At 40.2% G+C, this 19006-nt stretch overlaps 1 protein-coding gene across 3 annotated transcripts; it reads right to left on the bottom strand.

Moving 5' to 3' along the window:
* Positions 1–1500: 1500 nt before the first annotated feature.
* Positions 1501–18937, bottom strand: l3mbtl1 (L3MBTL histone methyl-lysine binding protein 1). 3 transcript variants are annotated; one of them, XM_035905639.2, is made up of 22 exons: positions 18687–18937; positions 17430–17637; positions 13169–13350; positions 12823–12949; positions 12133–12310; positions 11918–12053; positions 11771–11819; positions 11391–11479; positions 10286–10390; positions 10029–10164; positions 9671–9762; positions 9210–9361; positions 7836–7912; positions 7462–7547; positions 7223–7333; positions 5950–6139; positions 5322–5424; positions 4835–5023; positions 4718–4767; positions 4112–4269; positions 3961–4023; positions 1501–3730 (listed from the first exon to the last, which is right to left on the bottom strand). In XM_035905639.2, the coding sequence occupies exons 2-22, from the start codon at positions 17605–17607 to the stop codon at positions 3596–3598; spliced, it is 2586 nt and encodes an 861-aa protein (XP_035761532.2). In that variant the 5' UTR covers positions 17608–17637; positions 18687–18937; the 3' UTR covers positions 1501–3595. The 3 variants fall into 3 exon arrangements, with proteins under 3 accessions (XP_035761532.2, XP_006785478.2, XP_035761533.2); XM_006785415.3 differs by having other exon boundaries at positions 12133–12295; XM_035905640.2 differs by having other exon boundaries at positions 17442–17637.
* Positions 18938–19006: the final 69 nt, after the last annotated feature.

Genomic DNA, 19006 nt, shown 5'->3' with positions numbered 1-19006 from the left:
AGAACAACTAAAAACAATAAAACTTCGACAGACTGCAGAATAAGTCAGCAGAGTCTACTCCCAGCAAGGTTTGTCAGTTTAGATGTGTTTTAACACACATGAAAGAACGTTTGAATAAAAGTGTGTCATCTTCCCCCCTAAACACTATGTTATATAAAGATGTTACATGACAAACTAAACTAAAAAAGTATTTATGAAGTATTCATTGAACTCCCCGGGCTTTATAAATATCCAAGTCATTTTCTTTCAAGGTTTTATGACAGTGATGTGTGATGTGTGACAGTGATTGTGGGTGGCTGTAGCTCAGGTGGTAGAGCAGGTCATCTACTGATCGGAAGGTTGGTGGTTCGATCCCTGGCTTCCCCAGTCTGCATGCCAAATATCCTTGGGCAAGATACTAACCCCAAATTGCTCTCCGATGCATCCATCGGAGTATGAATGTGCGTGTGAATGTTACTTAGAAAGCACTTAGAGAAATGTGCTTGTGCGAATGGGTGTGAATGGGTGAATGTACAAGTTGTGTACAGCGCTTTGAGTGCTCAGAAAGAGTAGAAAAGCGCTATATAAGAACCAGTCCATTTACCATGTCCAACTCATTTTTCATTGTGGGCTGGGACAGAGCGAATACATGATACATGTGTAAAGTTCATCGCTCTGACTGCCCTGTAATTAAACATTTAGATTATAAAGTTTTCATTAATTACCAGAAAATGTACTTGTACTTTTGTGTGGTATGGCTGGTGGGTGAAGTCTGTATTAATCGGAAAAGCTGACTTAAAATACAGTTAAAAGTTTGAAATATACTCAAAATATATCCTTCAAATTTTCTAAAGCTGTCCAGTGGGAGAGATTGGAGTGTTTGCCGGGCTGATTTGAACACCCGGGCTTCATGTTTGACGCTCCTGATTTATCATATCATTTGGGGTTTTTTACTGTACTGTGGGTTCAGGTTTCTATATCATGCTTCTGAATACTGAACTACAACAAGCTTTCAATATTAAAATGTGCAGAGCTGAACGTTTAACACAGCTTAACACTAGTTTCAGTGTAATGGGAATTTTCTTTTGTTTAACTCTGCTCCTCGTACAGAAAACATGGGTTAATGTTAAAACCAAAAGTCCTGACTTTGCTTAGCGCCATCTTCTGATATTATTAAGAAAAAAATAAGACCTGGTCAACTGCTGCTCCTTCCTGTATGAAACATTTGTTACCCAGCAGTCAACTGAGTGCTTTGTTTGTAGTCTTGCTGCTGCAGGTTATCAGCAGCGCCTGCTTTCTGGCCTCTGCAGTGGAACGAGAAGATAAGTAGTGAAAGCAGAAAGGGCGTGGAGGGAGTTATCGCCACCATGGCCAAGTGCTGACAACAACACGATCAACAGGGGGATGTGCCTGTAGGCATAGTCAGTTTATAGTCAGTACTGTGCACACAGAATACCTGCACACACACAGGAAATGCAGGATTTATCATCCGTAGCAGGAGGCAAGAGGCAGAGACATTAATCAGACAAGACAGCTGTGGATGTTTATTAATTCATATGGTTTAAATGACATTTGTGACCCAAGATTATCTTGACACGCACACACACGCACACAAATCCCACCAGAGAGACATACAAAGAAGTAATATTTAAGATTCCAGGAGCCCTTAAAACATTCAGCTTTCGTCTCACAATATCAACTCCATACAGTGTTTTAAACAAACCCTGACATCAAATGTAAACATTTCTGAGAACACAGTTCGCCCGGCGCTTCCTTCACATGTAAACTGCAAGAGCGCTCCATTGGCTAGATACCAAATACGTGTTTATAGTGCAAAAGGTGGATTTTTTGCACTCTCTAGTGACCGAGTGTGGGAATATCCATGTGTAAAATCCATTTGAATTTCACAGTTGTGCTAAAATCCCAATGCAAAGAGTCCGTTTCATCTATCTATAACAGCTAAAAAATAATTTCAGACGTTTTGCATATAGAGATAAAAATTCAAACACTGTCGTTTGTTTTCTCTGCCTCGGATTCGAGAGCTGAGGGTCGACGTTCTAAAAGTTACATCTCGTCCTTCACTCGAGCGCTCACATTTTCGGTGCGGCGCGCAGAATTTTGAGGCAGTGAACATAAAGAACTAATACTCAGGAATAATCAGTGAAATGAGCTTCCTCTGCGACTCAATCACAAATCTAAACAGTCTGAACAAAGCAACTCATTTGATTTCCTTTTTTTTTTTAACATTACAGTGCAACAATTTGTCTAATATATAAGGAACTGTAATATTAACTGTTGCTGAATACAGCACTTCTGTATCAGCTTCTTTATTGCACAAAACGTGAAGCCTATAAGAGCCTCACAGACCAGCCTCACCTACTGCATCAAAATCCTTTTACTTACTTTTTTTTTATGTGGAACCCTTTCTTGTCTTTTACCCAACATTTTTTTTTATTTTCCTTCATTTCCATTAGTTGATACAGTATTTCAGGATGTTTTCTTTTCAACCTTGATACATGTTCCTTTCACTTTTACTCGTCAGACTGCAAACTGATGGGTTTTGTCACAATCCAGGTAAGAGTTCTCATCACATCTGGCCACGTGTGAACTTTATCTTAAGGTAAGTTGACCTCTTTGGAGGTTTCAACTATCCTGGTACATCAATAGGAATCATTCTAACTTAGGAAGTAAACGTACAGTATCAGTACTTATATCAGCTGCATTGGTGTAGGCAGGAACTGGATGTTAATCTTCCTTGTGCAGGAAAACAAATAAAACAGTATGTCTGTTTAACAAACATCTGTTACATGACATCACCTATTTTTTCCCCTTCACACCAATGAGAGCAGCGGGTGTCTGCAGTTCTCTGCCCATCCATGTGTCCATAAGTTTGTATACCTTAAGAATGACACCTTTGTTCATCTTAATCAAGGACATGATACCTTTTGAAGGTTTTCGGGGATTGTCTTTAAATTTGGAAGTTCAAGCACGAACTGATTAGAATTTGGTAGTCGGTGTTTAAAAGTCGCTGAGAGCTTTTGGCTTAATTCACACTGTGATATCATTTCTCACAATAGCTTAAAAGGATATGTTATTTATAAAATTAGAACATTTTATGTTCAAATAGTAAAAAAGTTACCCGCAGAGAGACATGGATGTAAAGTGTGCTTTGGTAGGCAGAGAAATGCAACCGTGGGGTTTCCAGCCGTTCCCGCTGGCTTATAATTCAAATTCAGTATAAAGTATGTGGGTTGAAATGTTGAGATTTACCACAGCACACACAGACGTACTGTGGCCAAGGGGTATTTTGTGAGGGGTTTTGAGTGAACCAAACCCATCAGTTTCTGTTTTCCTACATATCCATGACAGTCCTCCATTACTCTCCAAAAATATTCATATTTTCTAATCAACCTGAATCTTCTAATCTCAGCTCTGTTTCTCTTTACCCTGATCGGACCTCACCCCCCCACCCCCCACCCCTCCCTTCTCCCTCTCTCTGATGGGTACAGGACACCGAACACATGGAAAAAGGGGTCAGGGTCTTTTTCCCTGCAACAGAATGAATTTGGCACATGATGATTGGCGACACAGCGCTGCCGCTGAGTGAGGGCGGGATTCACTTCAGTCCCTCGTCTGTGCTCTTGAACATGAGGATGGCGTTGGAGATCTTGAGGGCGGGGCCTAGCTTAATGCTCATGATCTTCACAATGTCGGTCTGGGTCAGCAGCAGGAAAGCCTCCCCGTCGATCATCTAGAGAGACACAAATGCGGAGGTAGTAAGTGGAGAAAAGTTTGTTCCATCTGGTCAAATAGCAAATTATAGTAGCCCCTCGCAGTGAAATCCACTCAGAAATATGATACAGCTGCAAACATGTAAGAGTGCAAGACAGTCTAAACAGCGTCAGTAATGAATGACATGTTTACACTGCAAATCTTTAGTCATCCTTCAGTTATTAATCCACAAGCATTTAATGGTCTCACCTCTTCTTTGAAGAGACGAGCCTGTTCTTCACAGCCAATTAAATTCTGGACAAATCTGAAGACCTGCGGCACAGATGCAGCGGATTTCAGGTAATCGTATAAGTCAGAGAAAGAATGTAAATAATTATGGAGGCGAACGACATTTTCCCACCTCCTCGACGCTCCATGTGGCCACCTGGCTGGCGTGAATGCCCTGAACGCCGGGCAGCAGCTTGCAGTGCTGTTCCCAGCACAAAGACAGAGTGCGGTCTGATTGGTTGCTCAAAGCTGACATGAACAGTGATGGATACACTCCCTGTGAGGACATGTCTGTGCACAGAAACATACATACACATGATGAAACATGTGATTGTACAAACATGGAAATTTGAGGGGAATACGAGATACATGAGCTGACTGGATGTTTGTTGCAACCGTTGCCTGTCTAAATACTGTATCTAGAATCTTATAAAGACAACATGATTGTAAAATTATCTTAAAAGCATTAAGTAATTATATAAGATAAATACGTTGACAACCATTTAATTTTGGGTATCATAGCAGAAAAAGCAACGGTTAATTCATTTCTATTAGATTGCTAGGCTCAGTGGAAGCTCTAAAAACTTCACCGGTGAGTTAAAAAAGGTCTGCCGGCCTTTTCACAGTAACAAATACTGCATATCAAACGATTAACATGCAAATCTTCTGATTAGATTATTAGTATTTCTTGTTTTGAGGTGAGGTGCTGCGAAAACAAAAAACAAACAGTGCAACTTACTCTGGTAGTCCCTCTGTTGATTCTTTCTGTATTTGGGAGGACGACCAATCCTGAAAATACAGAAAATGAATGCGAGAAAAAACAAACATGCACACAAATACTTGGACACCACTTTACCTGCCACGGTAATGAGTCTTCTTAGTCCTCTGACCAAAGAAGTGGTTTCTCTTGCACTCTGAGTCTGACAGGTCAGCCTTCAGCCTACCCTGGTTACGCTCAGCCAATGGGCAGCCGGATATGCAGTGATGGGCGGTGAAACGACCGGTGACATGGCCTGAGCCGTCACACCCTGGAGTTGGACACTTCCTGTTTCAAAGACAAAAATGGAGATATGCTTTCTGTGCATTTTAGCATCTAAAAAAATTCTATTTTTTTTTTTTAAAGTTGGGACTCTGTGTAAAATGTCAACAAAAATATGGCCCCGTCCCAACTTTTCTTTAGATCATTGACTGATAATGTCAAATTCAAAATGATGATCCACTTTCTCAGTTCAAATATTTGACTTTTTTTATTCTGTTTTCATTTAGGTTTTACACATCATCCCAAGTTTTTGGAAAAATCATGCATTTAATGACAGGATGACAGAGCTGAGTTCAGGATTTACCTGTTGTGGAAGCTGTATTTGTTGGTTCTGGGCTGACTGATGGGTTTACAGGGAACAGAGGTGGTGTAGGTGGACTGGCCTGTAGCAGGAGGCTCCCTCACACCTACATATATACAAACACAGAGGAGAACATTCACATACACTCATAGGCTGACATTCACAATCACGGCATTGATTATGCCTTAAAGAAATCATGTAAATAACAAGTGGCAAACCGTGAGGCTTTAAAAAGATCCACTAATGTCCACATGAGACTGGCTTTACAACAGAAAAAAAACATTTGGTCTATAAAGTCACCCATTTAGCTTGTATTAAATCTTAAAGTTATGGATATGCCTGACAATGTAGATTCAATCATTACCTAAGAACAGTTTCTGTTAATCCAGTTTTCTTATTGTTAGGTAAAGTTAGCATGCCATTAAATATCACAGTGAATTACACTTGCTATGTAAGCTAGCTTGTCAGTGCTAGCATTAGCCAATATCTTAGCAACACTGCCTTCAAAGTTCAACAAAATATTAAAATAAAGTTTCAGAACAGTCCGTAACACAATACTGATGTCACTATGGCCACTTCTATCTTTTATATACAGTCTATAGAAGATAACAATAGGCTTAGAAGTTTTGACCTCCAGTTTTAAGCGAAGAAAAAGCAGTCACGTGAGGCTGGTTGCTACCATGCGGTTGCTGTGTTTTAGTGTCCCGTGGAGGGATTTTAAGCGGGTGACTGGTCGCCTCGCACCAGCCTGCTGGATGGATGTCTGGGTGATCTGAGTCTACCCACTCATCATAGACGTGACTCCAGCCATCATAATGGATCTGAACAAGAAGAAGAGGCTGTAATAGATATAAATACTCCACATGCACTCGAACTCAAAATGTACAGAAATCAACAATCAACTGCAAAGACGTATGATACAGTAATTGGACATGGAAGATCTTATTCCTGCAGACCTATCCAAACTGACAGGCACACATTAAACAAACTTTATTGCTTCTTCTGTTTACTTCTTTTAGTCATTGTTATTTCTGATGACTGATCCGATCATCTACACACACACAATCCACTTTATTGATCTAGTCTTTTATCTCTGTTTGTCTTCTTCACTTCTGCAAATTTCTTGTTCAAACAGTTCCTGACGAGGCAAGACGGTTTAACCCAGGGGTGGGCAATCTCAGTCCCCGAGGGCCGGTGTCCCTGCAGGTTTTAGATCTCACCTTGGGTCAACACACCTGAATCACATGATTAGTTCGTTACCAGGCCTCTGGAGAACTTCAGGACATGTTGAGGAGCTAATTTAGCCATTTAAATCAGCTGTGTTGGTTCGAGGACACATCTAAAACTTGCAGGGACACCGGCCCTCGTGGACTGAGATTGCCCACCCCTGGTTTAACCCATGAGACTGGCATCTTCTGCTTGTTTTCCAGGTTTGATTCATTGCATCAATTAGATTGCAGGTTGCGCGAGCACCTTGGTTTATCTGGATGCTGATGGTCAGACCGAAGGGATCATATGCTTGATTGTCAGGATGGTCGGTCTTTGAAAGCGGAGCTCAGAGAGGTTGAAAAGTGGTCCACCGAGATGATATTTGATCTCCAGACTTGTTTATTGTTTTATTTATTGAAGCACAGCTGCTGAGCATAAGGAAAAAGTACTGGAGCAGGAATGTATATCGAATTTACTCTGATGATTGATGAAACTTGATTTTTTTTATTTACCAGTCTTGACTCCTTTTTTTATAAAGCTGATACTGGGATTATGTTTAATTGTGTTGCTCCCAGCTCTTTGACTGATTCTTGAGATCTTTTAATCTTTAGGAATCGATCAATCAATTAATTTTCTTCAAGAAAATGGGTTCAAGTAATCATTCCACAACATTAAAGAACTACACAAAGTTGTACCTTAATGCGATGCGTGTCCACCTCCTCAACTGTAGCCACTCTTATGAGACCGGGACTTCTCTTGTCCACAGCCTCCAGTTTCATCTGAGGCTGAAAGCTGTGAGGTGACCGCTGGAGCAGAGGATGATGGGATTTCACATTCACGTTGACAACAAAACAAACTAGACATATTTTCCATTAATCTGTGACTTTACTGTTCGTAATGCTAGCTCTTCTTTACTTTTTATCTGCATTCTCACCACTTTAAAGGCATCAGCAGCCACTGCTTTGGATCCTGTCTCCTCCAAGTATCGAGACCAGGCGAACCGGCCCTGGTCTGGATAATCTGGTGCAGGAAAAAACTTTCAACGTAAACAGCCATAAAACCTTACACGGTTTTGCCTGACTTTACATATCACTTATTAAAAAACATCTTTTGTAAGTTTTAAGCATAGATACATATGTCAGGTACTAACTTTTAACTGTCACACGTTCATCCTCAGTTTAACGGTAATAAAAGAAAAAAAAAAGAGGGCAAGTGTACAAAAAAGTAACTGAGCAGAACTCATGATGAACCCATGATATGACAATGAGCACGGATAAACTACTGATTAACAGGGATCACATTCCTCACCTTGGGGTGGTGTTAGAGGGAGGTTCCTTTCTTGGCACCAACCAATAGGATGAATGTACGGACTGCTGGAATCACACCTGCATGTTGTGACACACAACAATATGCACAATTTAGGTTCAATAGAAATTTCTGCAAACTTACAGGAAAATTAAGACTGAACTGATGAGAGATTATGCTGCAGGAAATAAATCAGCATCTAGCTGTTGAAGAAAGTGAAACTTTTAAATCCTGAAAGATTTGTGTTTCTCTCTGTTGATGTGATCTAAAGACACTTGTTTAGTAGTATTGTATCCATAGTGACATTGATGTAAAGGTGGATTTGTTGTACTGCTCTGGATCTCTGTGAAGATTGTGTTACAGCAATGTCAGTGTTTGCACGACACTTTTTTCCTGCGTCGCTCTGTAAACAATCTGAGCTGACTGTGTTGGATATTGAACGACAGTTACTTTTACTGAAACACAGGAGCGAGAAAAGAGAGAGGTGAAAAAAGGAGAAAGCAGCACGCATCTGCTGCGTGCTGGGAGAAAACTGGCACATGCGCTGAAACGAGTGAGCCAGATAAAAGTCCAGCCTGCTACGTTTTGTTTAATGAAGGCATTATCTTTACGCTAATCAACACACCGTGCTTATGCAGCTCGGCTGCTGTAGTCTGAATTGCCGTGATGTGTACTGAAAAAGAAATCGGATACATGGAAAACATATTAGATGTTCACACTGAGAAAAGTCCAAGGATTTTGGCTGAATCATGCCTGTTCTTAATGCAGCGCCGCTTGACGTGTGACGATCACGGGAAACCAATATTGATTTTTGGCCTTGTCCTTTGCACACAGAGACTTCTGCAGATTCTCTGAATCTTTTGATGATATTATGGACTGTAGATGATGAGATAATTGCACAATTGTACGTCCATTTTTTTGTTTTTTTGCACACAGACGAACCTTTACTTCTGAGCAAGGTTGCCTCTCTAAAATGTTCTGAAATGAACATTTCACAAACGTAATTTTATAATCTGAAATGGTCACATATCACCTATGACACAGCATCAAACAGCTGTTCAGTCCTAATAAAGGTGTGAATTTCGTTCCACGGGATTCAGAACTTTTTGCAAACTCCAGCAGCCATCATTAATCTGCCTTAACAATGCCGATTGCTCTCCTCTTGATTAAACTCAAACCTCCAGCTACACCAGCAGAATAGAGAAAAACTTTATTATAATTACCCTTTTCTATGACAGCACGAAATATCTAAATAGCTGTATTCTCACCGATACTGCTTCAGATTTATATGAACATATCAAAAGCCCAATCACAGTATAATTTTAGAAATCCTTTAAATCATTTCCCAAAAGCATTCAGAGAGATGCTATGACTCACCAGTAGTCATATGTGTCATCCCAGTTGTCAAAATGAACCAGGAAGCGGTCGTCCACCACATCGGTGATGGTTGCTACACAGATCAGGGAGGGGTTCATACGATCGACGGCCTCCAGCTTCATTCCTATCTCGAAACCACACTTCACATCGATCTGGAAAACCAGGGGAAGCGTTACCTTCTTTGGTGTGCTGTTGAGCCACTTGTCAAGATTTTTAGATTATGATCTCCATGCATTTGTTATTTACATTAAAATTATCCAGGACCTTATTAAACAAAACAGTTCAGTTTGTCTTCAGTGCTGCATGATCATGATCTAAGGTGCACATTTCTTAAAATAAGCTTTTCATTATAATAGCTGAAGTTGGGAATTTTCCTTGCACTGAATCAGTCACCTCATCCAATACGTGTGTGTGTGTGGTTAAAACAGCCAGCATATATTATACTGCACAGAGATGGTTACCCTTCCGGGACTGGCAAAATGTTCTTTGGGAGCCACTTGTGCTTTAGTCATTCTCAGATAGTTGGTCCAAGTAAACTCCTCCTCTTTACAGCCTGCAGGAAGCACAGAAATACAGAGAGAAGTCACATGTTGGAAGATAGTGCAGGATTTAGAGGAATAGTTTTCACATCTGTGTGCTTTAAATGTAAAAATGCCAGGAGAGACTCAGCTGAGCTCAGTAAAAACACTAGATCTCATTACTTAATCTGCACCAAAAGAAACCATTCGCTCTAAACTTCTTGTGTCGATAAAACACACACTGGGATGGCAAATATTTTTTAAGAATTTATTTAGTGTAGGAATAAGTATGACCTCTGACCTTTGGGGGTGTGCAATTTGTGCCCTGTGCTCTCACACCAGCCTGCAGCGTGGATGTCAGGAGAGTTGGCATTCACCCAGAAGTCATGACAGTCAGAGTAGCCATCAAAATGGAGCCGCAGCCGGTAACCGCAGACCTGACATGACATATCAGAAGAGGAGACACCTCAGTGAAGTCATTCTGCATCCAAAGCATTCTGTGAATACATGAAAATGATCCTAAATAAGAAGCCTGGCGGCGACGGTCCACTGGCTCACCTCAGCCACAGTGAGGACAAAGTACATGGACGGATGCTGCGGGTCGATGCCTTCCAGCTTCATCCCGTGTTTGAAGCCGTTCCTCACTGTCGGCACTCTCTGGGACTGGAACATGAAACAACAGCAAAAGTTTCCGTACAACAAGGAGATGGAAGCAAAGTCTGCATAAAAGATTTTTCTGGGGAAACTGAGTGACAGCAAAGAACAGAGAAACCATCCGAACACCGCGAGAAAAAAGAATAAAATAACAGGGATTATGTCTTCATCTTAATGTTTTTTACTCTTTTATTCCAAGATTAGGTTTTTCATCACTGTTATACAAACCTTTAGATTATTTTAAAATCAAACTCCAACATTTAGTACAGAGGTGTCAAACGTAAGGCCCGGGGGTCAGAATCGGTCCGACAAACACTCTAAGACTCCAATCCAGTCTGCTTAGACAGGTTTGGAAAATGGCATAAATTTTGAACTTTTAACTGTATTTTTAAACATTTTATAACTTAACTGATGAAGACCATGGACATTTATACCACACCAACATAACTACGTAGTAGGTAAACTATTCTGCTGGATACACTCACAGCTCAAAAAAAGAAAGAAGCAAGTTCTTTGAATTAACATACACTTTCTGTTTTGGAATAGTCTGAGCAATGAGCTTTCTTTTGTGTAATTTTCAGCACTTATTTCTTACAATTTAAGCCCAACGAGCTGCGCTGACAGATTTCTTTCATTTGATACAGCAGTGTTTCTTTATTGTGTAGAAAAACGGAGACGTACTGCTGAAATTGCACTTCCTTTCTTACGCTGAGATACTTCAGAGATTAAAAGTGTAACTAAAGTTCTTTACACTTACAGAAAGGAGAGTTTCACTGATTTGGCCCGCTTCACTTCAAAGTGGGCACAATGTGAAATTAGTTTTAAATCCTTGATTTAATATATGAACATATGGCTTTGGCGACATAAATTACTTTGTTCCTCTCTTGAGAGTGCTACACTCAATTTTGCTCCGAGCAATAGATTTGATTGCCTACTATGTTTAAAACAAGTTTTAAAATCCTTTGATGTGTATGTGTGTGTGTGTGTGTGTGTGTGTGTGTGTACATACCTCTTGGAAAACGTTGTTAGGAGCAGCAACAGCTTTGGTCTCCTCCAGGTACTGAGCCCACGTCCACTGCTCTGTCTTACTGTCTCCACCTTCAGGAATTTAAAAAATCAATGCCTGCTGTGAAACTCCAACATTATGCCTTCTATACACTCTCATTCTCATTTTCGACCTTGCATGTTTGTTTGTTTGTTTTTTTCAAATAAATTGAAACAAGAAAGGGTATGTAATGAAAGGATAAAGAAGGACACACAGCTTCTGGATGAAGTAAAGAGATGATGTGATTTTATGTGATGTAGTGTTGCAGCTTAGTAGTAATAGTATCCAGTGAAAGATGATATGCGTCCAACAAAACCACTGATGCAAGAAATAAATGCTCCAACCTCCTCTGATGTGTCGGCCATCTGCTTTAGAATAATCCATTTTCTCATCCTTAAAAAGAAAACACGAGAAAGCGCACAACAGGAAACGGTGAGATGGTAGTCACGCATAAAAGCAACTTTAAAACTGAAATAGCAACGCGGTTCCACCGTGCCCTCGATGTCCGAGTCTTCCTCAGATGGACTCAGGTACTCCTTCCTTTTCCTCTTCCTCATGGGCTTCAGGTGATCGGGGTTGAGGGAGACTCTCCCGCCTGCCGGCACCTTCTCCACGCCAATGCTCCTCCTGAGGCGAAAACGAAAGATGAGCTTATGCACGTGGAGCGAGGCGCGTAAACATAAAGGCCGAGCAGCGGGGCACATACTTGTCAGTGATGGGGTCTCTGCGGAGCTCTTCTGTGTAGGTCCGCTGAGCTCTGGGATTATGGTTCTGTTGTCCTGGATCAACCTGGACTTGAGCTTTGACCGGCACCAACCTCTCTGGCTCCAGGGCCACGCCCCTCCCAGAGCTGGCAGGAGCCGACGCATCTGTCACAGACAGGGCTGCAGGTGAAAACACGCCCGTCTGCATCTTTATTGAATATTCTTTGACTTTTCAAAGTTTCTCAGCTGAATTTTAAATGTCTACAAAGAAATCTGCAGCTGCAACCTCTTCACTTGTAAAGAGAAGCTCTGCTACAGCTGATGTAATTACCACTCATTTATGCTTAATACACACACACACACAGTGATGACTGAGCCCATGCTGTTTAGTACTTCAAATAAAAGTGCAGGCTGTTTAAACCAGCATGACACGTGTAACACAAGAACTAGTTTAACTCACTGTTATATTTGAAATATCACACATGGTATAAAAGCTACTTTGGTTATCAAATATGTGTTAAAGTATAACAAACACATGTGGCTAAGTAGTATAAAAATCTGTTATCCTGGAGGTGACCGGTTCCAAACTGTTTTCTGCTCTGTGTGTGCAAAAATGTAAATAATTCACCAGAGTGCAGTTATTGTGTGTCTGTGCCTGATATTACTATGACCTTACGTAACCACGAGTCTACCTGGCTTGTCTGGAACTCTTTCTGCGTCAGTGGATCTCCCAGAAGTCCCTGCTGCAGGTTCAGCAGTGCTGCTGGCAGTGCCCGGGGTGATCAATGTGCTCAGAGCTCCTAAGTCACTCACACAGAACTGCAAGACAAATACACACACACACGCATCAGTGCACCATCTGTCAAAATGTGTCCGTGTCTTTACAAACTGTATGCTGCTTTAAAAAAAAAAAAAAAGTGTGTGTATATATATATATATATATATATATATATGTTATTCAGGACTTTGTCGAAAAAGAAATAAAAACAACTTTCAATGACTTTTTTTAAACCACAGCAAAGCTTAATATCGCTTTACCTTAAGGTTGCTACTGGGCAGGATGGCCATTCCCTCCTTCAACTCTAGGACATGGACAATGCTACAAGCTCCGCCCACCTGTGCTGTCAGTGCAGGCGTTGCCATCTCATTGGCTCTGCTTCCTTTACCTGGGTTACCCACTGCAACAGCTGGAGTCACCTCCACCTTCTGATGGGCAGGAGCTGAGGAAAAAGATGCACTCGGAATAATAAAGCACAAAGCGATGTACTTCATTGTCATCTGCTTTACTCACTATAAATGGTAAAGGAAAAACAGCGCTCTGTTGCCGTGACAACCAGGCAAATAGTATTTGTTTGTTTCTGTAGATTTGCAGACAGGCTTGGTTATCAGCACGCTTCACAAAACTGTTAAACAGCTGCTAATATCATCACTCGGTTTTCACACTCAGTTTTACTGCACATTTCTCTGACATGAGAAACTGCAATAGAAATCAGTATCTGCTGGTTATTAGTGTTATATTATTGTTGTTAGTGATTAACACGTTTGTAAAAGACCCGGGGGCACAGACCCGGCCTCAGAGAGGGTCACAAGCTAATGTGCTTCTAACGCCAAGTCAGATAAATGGGAGGATTATGTCGGGAAATAAATTCCGTCTGTTTTTTATTTTTATTTCAGTTCATTAAAGTATTTTTTTCCCCAAAAAACTTTGTTATGGTTTTTATTTCAGTAAGTTTTTATTTTAAGTAACAACAACAGTCTTGGTTTATCTAATACAGAGCAGAGATTTTGGAAGCAATCAAACTGTTTTCTTAATGCTGTTGTTATTTTGGACAAACACAGTTTTAATTACCTGATTAACTCTTTTGTTAATAAAAGTAAAATAGTAGAAAACTTTCACGGCTTTGGTGAACTAGAGCTAACGTCTCAGAAAGTGTTGCTTTGTCCGGCCAACACATCAAAACTTAAAGGTTTTCACTAACAAACATGATAATATTGAACATGGAAACTCTGAATTAAAAATTATGCATTAAAACTTATTAATTAATTATGAACAGGCATTGGAAGATTTGTCAGGATTTGCACATGCAGTGAGGAGTGGCTGAGTGAACTCTATGTACTACCAGTCAAAAGTTTGGACACACCTTCTCATTTAATGTTTTTTCTTTATTTTCAAGACTATTTAAATTGTAGATTCTCACTGAAGGGGTCAAAACTAAGAATGAACACATATGGAGTTATGTAGTAAACAAAAACGTGTGAAATAACTTGTGTTTTATATTTTAGATTCTTCAAAATAACCACCCTTTGCTTCTGTTACTGCTTTGCACACTCTTGGCCTTCTCTCAATGAGTTTCATGAAATGGTTTTCCAATAGTTTTGAAGAAGTTCCCAGAGATGCTCAGCATCTTGTTGGTCCTTTTGCCTTCACTCTGTGGTTCATCTAATCCCAAACCATCTCCATTTGGAAGTGTATTTGGGGTCATTGTCCTGTTTAAAATTAAATGATGGTCCAACAAACTGGATGGGCTTGCATGTTGGTGCAAGATGCTGTGGTAGCCGTGCTGGTTCAGTGTGCCTTCAGTTTTGAATAAATTCCCCAACAGTGTCACCAGCACAGCACCCCCACACCATCACACCCCCTCAATGCTTCACGGTGGGAACCATACATGTCGAGACCATCAGTTCACCTTTTCTGCGTTGCACAATGACACGGCGGGTGGAACCAAAGATCTTAAATTTGGACAATGAGACCAAAGCACAGATTTCCACTGGTCTAATGTGTTTTGTGCTAATTTTGATAATTGTATTTCAAACAAATCTCTTCTGCTTGTTGTTGTTGCTTGTATTAGTTTCTTAGCAGCTATTTGACCATAAAGGCCTGATTCGCGAAGTCTCCTCTGAACAGTTGATGTACAGATCTGTCTGCTACTGGAACTCTGTGTGGCATTTATCTGGGCTCTAATCTGGGTTGTTGTTAACTTGGGATTTCTGAGGCTGGTCGGATGAATTTATCCTCAGCAGCAGAGGTAAATCTTAGTCGTCCCTTTTCTGGGCCGGTCCTCATGTAAGCCAGTTTCCTTGTAGCGCTTGATGGTTTTTGCAACTGCACTGCATTCAAAGTTTAGTTATTTTCTGGACTGTCTGACCTTCAGTTCTTAAAGTAATGAGAAGGTGTGTCCAAACTTTTGACTGGTAGTGGATGTAGCATCTTTAACAATCCTTAAACCATCAGCTGGGCCCGATTCCAGGAAGCAGGCTTAGTAAACAACTTTGAATTTGTTAACCCTAAATTGAAGTAAACACTGTTTTTTCCCCCCTGAACGACAGGTAACTTTAACTCTGAGTAGTTACCATGATTACCAAGTTTCTCTCTCTGACTCCTCCCCTCTTGATACGCACAGTTTAATTTCTCCTTCATAAAGTCGCTGTCAAAGTGCACAACGTAGCAAATTCATTCACAGAAGAGGGCATGCTTAGTTCACTGTTTTCTGTACGTAACATAATCGATCAGTAATCGACATGAAGATGGAGACAGCGATTACATCTTAGACTTATTGTCAGTTCAGATTTAAATCTATAGACTCGGTCTTTCTGAAGCTGAATCTCTGTGAACAGTAATGCAGCTGTCACACTGTCAGTCAGTTTGCCCACACTTTAAACATTTGCTGCAGCAATCACTGTTTAAGTTATCAATCATGTGTTGTGCTGTAATCAGTCACACTGATGGAAAAATGACTGTCACAGCTGAGTCTTGGAGATGTTGAGAATATTTGATTGAAGATGAGCGTGAAATGACTAAAACTGATTTCAATGTTTTTTTACAGTGACGTCATGGATTCAGACTGGATCAGGTCTGGATCCAGCTCATCTCCTCCAGATCCATTCATAGTGGCTTAATTTGTCCCGATACAATCTGTATTCCTTATTTAAAGAGCCTCTCCCTCCCAGAATTACACTAAAATATCTCAAATCTATCTGAACAACATGTAAACAGCTCTATAAAAGCTGAGACATTTCTAAAAACGTGTTTGTCCATGCTAACATGCAAAGTCTTACTATCAGGCTACCGGTAACAGAGTAAAACATCTCTACTGTTGCCGTAAGAGAGCCATCATCTATCACTGAAAGCTGATATTACATAAAATTACGAACGCTTACACTGGGGAACATTAAAGCACAGTTTTCCTCTAAATCTAATTAAAAACTTTTATCCAGTAATGGCAGACATAATGAAATCCTGTGTGAAAAATGAAATTCTTATAGCCCATCAGTACATTAAATTTTTACTGAATAATTATTGGGAAAAAATGTAATGGTTATAAACTGCTGCAATAACTGTTTTTTTACTGAACCAAAACTGACTTGAGGGCAGACTGTCTGTTGCCGTCTGGGTTACTAATCTCACAGGTCCATCAGTAAAGTGTCGCTCGTCTATTTCTCCAGATTTTTATCTTCCTGGACATCTCCTAGATTCTGTCCCTGTCAGGTTACAGCTGAATAATTAGGGTTAAAAATCAGAACTATAGCTTCATCTAATGAAAAGTTGGCTAAATAATCACCGCAGTCAGTACAGAGAAGTTAGATATTTCATATTGAACATTTATATTGTGCATGATGATGACAGAACGGCTCGTGGCTCAATAAAACGACTCTTTTCCGCACTTCTAAACGGACTAAAAGGAGGCTCTGCTCCTTGTTTACCTGGTGCCATGGTGAATCTGCCCTCCTAAAGTAAAAAAGGTCAATTTTAACATTTTAATTTAAATGTATCCAGCTAATGATTTTATTAGACTGAGATTTAAAGCGGATGACTTGTTCAATGAAAAGAAAAGATAAGTTTTTAATTAACAATTTAATTTTCATTGGGGTTTTTTATTTTTAATCACAAATGCAGCTTTTTCATCAATAAACTTGACCTGAATTACTGACAGAATGATCTGAAGCTGTTTAGTAAGTCTATGAAGGTTTTCTGGAAATGAAGACTCAGAGTTGATTTTTAAACTCACAGCTTTGTGAACAGGGACCTAATAAGATGAGTTGCATCTTTTGCGTATATATTTCTATGTGATGTTATTAAGTCAACCATTAAAATGGCCCTTGTTTTGTAATGTGATGCCTGTGAATGAGGTTAAACATTGCAGGTGTAAATTCTGAACTATGACCTTACAATTTGCCTGGTAAATTATTACACTGCTGGTTACTTCTCAATTCGTTTTTTCAGTCTAATGAGGTCAGAAGACACGATCAGTGTTTTCCCCAACAGTGCTTTAGTAGAGTATGTATTTGTGAACATCCTTACATATGAGTTCACCTGGTAGCAGGAGAGCAGTGGTGGTGTGGGGCTGAGGCCGAGCCTTCTTGGTCACACCATCACCCCCGCATATGAGGATTGTCTCTGTGGGAGACGAAGATGACGGATCCATAGGGGTGCAGTCCGGTTCTTTGGCTGGAGCCTCCATGTTCACTTTGGCACTCATGACGGCGTCCCAGTGTGTTGTGCTGGAGCACTGGGAGACACAGCATGAGAAATAGCACAAAGTAATGCTGTCTGGTTATCGGGTAACAGCTTTAACATTGTGTGTTAAAGATTTATAGAGGAGATTGTACCCAAAACCTGAGGAGGGAGTGCCACAGTATGGACGGGAGAGTAATCCCGCCAATTTAAGCTTTAATTTTTATGTTGTTTTTAAATATATTTCTTTATTGAAATATGTCTGATTTAGAGGCATATACAAAATTCAAATTTTAAATTATTACAATATTATTTTCTGCTATCTTGAAACATCTCTTTTTAATTTACCACATTAGCACCGCTTTTATCATTCAACAAAATACTATTTATCCAAAGTAGAGGACAGAGAGTTTAAATTTTACTTTAAAATTTAACTACATTTCACCCCTCAAAAAAATCTTCCTCTAAAAGTATTTCCAATAAGGCAAAACAGCCATGAACTTTTAAAAGCCATGCAATCCTTCCAATAATAAAAGAATAATGGTGACACACCAATATTTACGCGCAAGCTCCCAAGTCTACACACACACACACACCGACAGACTAAAATACAGCATTTCAGTTAAAATGGCGGAGGATCTGAAATCCTTGAGGCAAAAAATGTGCTAAAGCAGAGGCTCAATTCCTGTGAAAATCCCATTTAATGAAAAAAGCAACCTTATCGCCCATTCCGGCAATATCTTTAATGAATGAGCAACATTTTCTCCTCGTAACAGCGTTAAGTGTGCCGGGTATTTTTGAAACCTTGGCGCAACTGCTTTAAATTTAAAATTTATATTTAAACCTGCTACGTCAAAGATCCGCTAGCCATTATCAAATTTATATATTAAAGATGATAAGCTTTGTGCTTGATTACATCTCTGACGCCAAAAACGATTTACCTCGGTGAGGGGAGGAAAAAAAAAAAAGAAACAACAGACTGGCGGGTTTCTTTTTAAACCCAGTGTGACTAAAATATGCTTCTGCCTTCTATAATTAGAGGAAAGTTCTAAAATTTGATTTTAATTCGTGTTTTCAGATTTCAGGAACTGAAATTTGGCTTACCAGCTCTGATCTCCTGCGGCTCCGGGGCTTCGACTGCGCATGCGCGGGTCCACAGTACAGTCACCGCTCGTTGGCTATAATTTAACGCCAAAAGAAAGACTTCCAGTGCGTCGCTCCACTTTCAGTAATGGTCGATAGGTGAAAAAAAAAGTGCTCCCTCGATTAGCTGCAAAAGCGTAAAATAGCTGCTGCAACGATTTTTATTTGGCATGCAAGCGAAATGTTCCCGCTTACATCCATAAATACGCGCTCTGCTCATTTCCTCCACAACTGCAGCCTATAATGAGCGAGCGTTTATTATATAATTAGCAGGATATAGG

Source organism: Neolamprologus brichardi, chromosome 20 (genome assembly GCF_056152115.1).
Source record: "Neolamprologus brichardi isolate AB-2024 chromosome 20, ASM5615211v1, whole genome shotgun sequence".
Lineage (NCBI taxonomy): Eukaryota > Metazoa > Chordata > Actinopteri > Cichliformes > Cichlidae > Neolamprologus > Neolamprologus brichardi.
Note: the sequence above shows the minus strand (reverse complement) of the source record. Positions and strands in the feature narration are given on the sequence as shown.

Coding starts and splice junctions, on each gene's coding strand:
- l3mbtl1 (XM_035905639.2), bottom strand. CDS start 17,607: ATGAGTGCCAAAGTGAACATGGAGGCTCCAGCCAAAGAACCGGACTGC. Junction 13,351..17,429: donor GCTACCAGGTGAACTCATAT/GTAAGGATGTTC, acceptor CTTTTTCCTCAG/CTCCTGCCCATCAGAAGGTG. Junction 12,950..13,168: donor TGCCCAGTAGCAACCTTAAG/GTAAAGCGATAT, acceptor TTTGTCTTGCAG/TTCTGTGTGAGTGACTTAGG.